Source organism: Rosa rugosa, chromosome 5, assembly GCF_958449725.1.
Source record: "Rosa rugosa chromosome 5, drRosRugo1.1, whole genome shotgun sequence".
NCBI classification, from domain to species: domain Eukaryota; kingdom Viridiplantae; phylum Streptophyta; class Magnoliopsida; order Rosales; family Rosaceae; genus Rosa; species Rosa rugosa.
Window position 1 is genome coordinate 43,879,544 of NC_084824.1, and position 5,555 is coordinate 43,885,098.

At 40.0% G+C, this 5,555-nt stretch overlaps 2 protein-coding genes across 2 annotated transcripts; both read left to right on the forward strand.

Annotated features, from left to right (window-relative positions):
- The first annotated feature begins 233 nt into the window (after positions 1 to 233).
- LOC133710317 (plant intracellular Ras-group-related LRR protein 6-like) lies at positions 234 to 3,318 on the forward strand. Its single transcript, XM_062136359.1, has 3 exons — positions 234 to 727; positions 991 to 1,160; positions 2,306 to 3,318. Exons 1-3 carry the CDS (start codon positions 515 to 517, stop codon positions 2,982 to 2,984), a joined length of 1,062 nt encoding a protein of 353 aa, XP_061992343.1. The 5' UTR covers positions 234 to 514; the 3' UTR covers positions 2,985 to 3,318.
- Positions 3,319 to 3,795: 477 nt separating this feature from the next.
- LOC133711712 (uncharacterized) lies at positions 3,796 to 5,009 on the forward strand. Its single transcript, XM_062137815.1, has 2 exons — positions 3,796 to 3,801; positions 4,350 to 5,009. Exons 1-2 carry the CDS (start codon positions 3,796 to 3,798, stop codon positions 5,007 to 5,009), a joined length of 666 nt encoding a protein of 221 aa, XP_061993799.1.
- The last annotated feature ends 546 nt before the right edge of the window (positions 5,010 to 5,555 follow it).

Sequence of the window (5,555 nt, forward strand, 5' to 3'; positions counted from 1 at the left end):
TTTTATAAAGTACTAGAATACAATACAAGGACGAAAACATAAAGAAACCCTAGTTGTGGATTTGGTCCACCCTCGAAAAAATATCAAGGGATAAGAATAGGGCAAAACAATAAAAGCCGAAATTGAAAGAGAGATCGACAATGGCGGGTGACCCGAATATAACTGGCAACCGTTGACTTTCTCCTCCATGGAGTCGGAGACATGGCCACGCAACCCTTTCTTAACCATACGGAGATTACGGTCTTGTACTTGCTCACATACGTCATGAACACGTGGCAGCTTTTCTTTCCGTACGTCCTTACACTCGTCTCTACAAATATACATCCCCGTTCAATCTCATTTCCCAAACAAACCAGAAGCACGTAAACACAGCAACCCAACACAAAAGCAAAAACACGAGCGCCTTTGGTTTCTCTCTTTAGCTGAGAAAGTTTCTGATATTTGTTTCTCTTCCCATTTCGATCCCTTTTCTCGGGAAGGATCTGATCGGATAATCTTTCTTTCTCGGGGGAAGATGATGTACGAGCAACAGCAGCAACAACAGCAGCCGCAGCAGGTGAGGATGGATATCAGGAAGAAGGCTGGTCATGAGAGGAGGAAGTCGATAACCGAAGAAGAGAGGCTTGAGATTGTGGATTTGAGTGGGATGTCTCTTGATGCCTTGCCTAATCCCTCTCTCAATTTGGGGAGTATTTGCAAGCTTGATCTTTCCAATAACAATCTCCAGGTAGGTACAATTTTATGTCTCTACGAGCGGAAAAAGAGATGCGAATTTAATTTGATCTGTAAAATTATCGTAGTATTACAGTTACACCCATGATGGATGGTTGTGAGAGAAGGGAAGCATATATCAGTGTCTTAGAATATATTATTTATTTATTTACTTCTTCTTCTTTTTTAACAAAAAGATGGTAGAGTGTTATGGTTCATTCCTAATTTCATATATGATTTGGTCTAATGTTTTATTTTATTTTCTGGTCAATTTTACAGAACATACCAGAATCCTTGACAGCAAGGTTACTGAACGTGGTGGTGTTCGACGTGCACTCAAATCAGCTGAAGTCCCTTCCAAACTCAATTGGGTGTTTGTCAAAGCTCAAGATTCTCAATGTTTCTGGAAACCTTCTTGAATCTCTCCCCAAACCTATTGAAAATTGCAGGTCTGTAGTTTCTTCTATTAAGTACTCTTCATCGTCTTTCCTTTCCGATAATCAGTATTATGATTAATCATTTGATGACTGTTTGATATATATGTATCTATATTTCTGTATAAGGATTGTACCTTTCCTGGAAAAAAGGAAGGTAGAAAAGATACCTAAAATGTTTAATCTTCTCTATTGAATACAAATTAACTTTTGCATGTAAAATGAAGACATAAAAAAATGATGGTATAGAATGGTCCATCCTATAACATTTCTCTTTCAATTGATTACGGATCCTTTACCTGTTGTGGAAAAATATTTCACATGCACCAGACCAAATCATTGACATTATATTACAGTTTCGGTCATATTTTCCTGCTAATACTGATGTGACCCTTTTCTTGTAAATTTCTTTTATTTAAAGGTAGTTCAGATTCAAATAAACCAGTCCATATCAGGATTAGATTTGAAAACTGAATATAAACATCTTAATATCTTTGTATATTCATACCATATATATCTTTTCCTTGTTTCCTTGTTCTTATACATGACAACATTTTCAAGATTGAGATTGATATTTTGAATATTGCATTTGAATCCTTCCCTTCAGTATAATAGCACAACTAGTAGGCTAGGAAAGCAACTCACAGAATGCTCTAGTAATTGCCCATCAAATATCAATCTTTTTTTATTTTCCGAGGAAACATTAATTTTTGGGAGTCTAATCATCTTTGGTGCTATGTTTAGGGTAATAGGATTACTTTTCAACTCCTGCTTTTCTACTAGCTGCAGTTGCAGCTGAGTTTTGTAAGATGTAATTTTTCCATTTCAATAAAGGGCTGACGTCCTTCTCAAAAAATAATAATAATAATGATTAGGTTAATGGGGACTTTGAACTGATGGTGAGGGGAATTAAATTTAGAATGAAGAGTCCAAAGTCTAATTCATTAAGAGGTTGACTACCTATAGTAACAGTTACACGCATTCAAAGATAGTGAAACCCTAGACCGTACAACCAGCAACGTAGGATAATGAATAGTTGGATCACTTTAATATGGTCAACCAAGATGGTCTAAAAGCACCTAGTATGTGGTAAAAATAGTTAAATTGTTATTCTGAGTTTTAAGATCAAAGTAATTAATTGTGGTTTTACAATTACTCAGGTCACTGGAAGAGTTGAATGCCAACTTCAACAAGATCAGCGTGCTCCCAGATACCATTGGATTCGAAGTTATCAACCTCAAGAAGCTATCCGTGAACTCCAACAAGCTTGTCTTCTTGCCACGCTCTCTCAGCCACCTGACCAATCTGCGGGTACTAGATGCTCGCCTCAATTGCCTCAGGTCTCTTCCTGAAGACCTTGAGAACCTCATCAACCTCGAAGTTCTCAATGTCAGCCAAAACTTCCAGTACCTGGAAACCCTACCCTACTCCATTGGCCTCCTCATGTCCCTTGTCGAACTGGACGTCAGCTACAACAAGATCACCGCCCTCCCAGACTCCATCGGATGTCTCAAGAAGCTCCAGAAGCTCATTGTCGAAGGGAACCCTATGGTCTCGCCTCCAGTCGAGGTTTTCGAGCAGGGTTTGCATGCGGTGAGGGAGTACCTAAGTGAGAAAATGAATGGTGGACACAAGAGTCCAACCAAGAAGAAATCTTGGGTGGGAAAGTTGGTGAAGTATGGCACCTTCAACGGGGCCAACAGAAGCGTCTCTCGAGAGGAGAAAGAAGGGTACATCATGCCTGAGTACCGCTCCATCGACGGCCTTGCTTCCCCGAGGTATATGGGAATGTTCTCTCCCCGTCGTCTATTCTCGCCTCGTCATTACTTCAGTCGGTGAGGGGAAGAATTGTCTTCAAAATAATATAAAATAAAAAAAAAAAAATTATATGTTCGTGAGTCTTCTGTTTCTTCTTTTGTCAGCATGAATCGTGAGTCACAGACTCATGAGGATGATGTTAATTTCCGTCGTGTGTTTTGGGTGGTTGTATTACTAAGACGGTATTGTACCATGAAGGATATTGGGATTATTGTGCTTTGTAGGTTGTAGTGTGTAAGCTTGAGCATATCGATCATATAGCTTGCTTTAGATATAGTAGTGGTTAGACTCCTGGGTTGGTCTGTAAATAAGATTCATACGTTTAATATACAATTTTGAACCTTTTGATAATAAATTATGTGGAGCATAAAGTTCAGTTGTAAATATATTATTTATTCTGTTTGAAGAAGAAGCATGATTTTATTTGGAGCGCCAAATCTTTATATTTTTGTAACATTTAAAAATCATTTTGTTTTATGTAAACGCTGAAAAATGATGGTAGGATGTGATCGCACCACATCATCGCCACCATCAATCAACACCAGCGCGGCCCAATGACCACAACCATTTGACACCTAAGTCCACAATTTATGGAACATATATCAAGGACTAATCAGCTCTTTTATGTAAACGCTGGAAAATGAAGGTAGGATGTGATCGCACCACATCATCGCCACCATCAATCAACACCAGCGCGGCCCAATGACCACAACCATTTGACACCAAAGTCCACAATTTATGGAACATGTATCAACGACTAATCAGCTCCTAGTTTCCTGTTTCTCTTTCAGACCGAAATAAGACATGTTTTCCGAACCGAGATAGGTTGGAAATGGATGTGAGATGCAACGGAGGGAGGCCGGGAGAGAGGAAGAATGAGATAAAATGATTCAGCATACCAAAACTGAAAACGAAATGTGAACATGCAATTCCAATCGATAGTTATTGAATATAACTAGCGTAGACTTTCAATCTAGACTTTGCACCTTTGTCTAGCAGCCTTCCACCAAATTTATACACTATAATCTAGTTGGGTGATTGTGGTTAAGGTAGAGATCTGCGGCTTTGTCGGAAGTAATATTGTAGAGTTGTGAAGAAGGGAAGAAGAGGAGGGGTAAGAGAAAGACAAAAGTAATATATGGAGTCTAAGAACATCTTCAGAAAGACTAGCTATTCTTTAGCCAATATAGTTAAAAAATTCTTTTGGCTAGCAATCTTTAAACTATATTTCAAGTAATTACCTCTATTTTAACACTTTTTGAATTTATGTAAATTTTTTAAAATGAAAAAAAAAAAAAACAGTTTAAGTGCATTTGAAAGTTACACAAAACAGTTTAAGTGCTTCTTTGGGTAATTTGGAAGAACAGAAATTGTGTAATTTGGCAGGATGGTGTTTTCCATAGCTGGAGTTCGGTGTGCTGGGCGGTTCGTTGGCTTGGGGACTACCAGAAAGTTCATACCACTTCTCGACGAAAGGAAAAGAGGCCAAGAGTCTACTGGAGGTTTCCACCTACTGGACGCCTCAAGATCAATATAGATGGGGCTTTTCAGGTGGATAGAGGTAAAGGTGGAATTGGTGTGGTGGTTAGGGATGAGATGGGAACTTGTATGGCTGCGCTAGCTCGGCCTTTCTCTCATGTGTCTTCTGCGTTGCAGATGGAGGCTGAGGCACTGAGAGCAGGGCTTCTCATCGCTCTACACCAAGGTTGGACTGATGTGGTTGTTGAGTGTGATTGCTCGGTGCTTGCAGCGGCTATTGCACGGATAAATGATGATTTTTCAGAAATTGGTCGCATTGTGGACGATTGTAAGGATTATATTCAAACTTTCAATTCTTTTCAATTGCTTCACATTTTCAGAGAAGCTAACAGCGTAGCCAATAGGTTAGCGCATGTTGCTAGTTATTCCTTTGTTGATGAGTATTGGGTTGATGAGAGTCCTGCTATTATTCAGGATGTTCTTGTGGAAGATATTGCTAAAGCTTTAGTTGTAAACCGGAGTACAGGCCTAATGTCCCCTCCGAGGTCTGTTGTTTCTATCGTTTGATTATTAGTGTTTTAGGGGTTCTTCCCCTTCCTTTCAAAAAAAAAGAAAGTTACACAAAACAACCAGATATTTAGAAGAGCTGCTCTAGGGTTTGAGCAAAGAAGCGGACCTTGCCAGACCGAAGGATCTAGTGCGGTGAGTTTCATGTCATCGTGGGTATCGGACGAATCCATGTTGGGTTTGTGTCGCCGGTTCACGTGCAGTAGGGATTTGATAGAACGCGACGACGTGGTCTAACATCGATCTGCTGAGGTCCAGAGGAGATCGATTCCAAGTAGGCAACAGTGTAGAGTCGGCGGATAACAGAGAGGCAAGAACCCAATTCTTGATCGATTCCAGCCAGCATTGTTGCAGGTGATTGGGTTTGTTCTTAATTTCAGCCGGGTTATTGAGCTTGGATTGAGATTGCTTATCCTCGTTTGCAGAGGAGAGGCAACGCCACTTCTTTTAGATTTTCGTCGCTTGATGGTGTGTTGGAAATTCCGGCTGCTGGAAAGTTTAGCGGTGGCGGCAATGGGATGGTAGAAGCGGGCTAGGGTTTTTGGT

Bases quoted from the DNA above. Each gene is read 5' to 3' on its own strand.
- LOC133710317 (XM_062136359.1), top strand. From the start codon at position 515: ATGATGTACGAGCAACAGCAGCAACAACAGCAGCCGCAGCAGGTGAGG. The intron at 728-990 runs GTAGGTACAATT...TCAATTTTACAG, and splicing joins TTTCCAATAACAATCTCCAG to AACATACCAGAATCCTTGAC. The intron at 1,161-2,305 runs GTCTGTAGTTTC...ACAATTACTCAG, and splicing joins AAACCTATTGAAAATTGCAG to GTCACTGGAAGAGTTGAATG.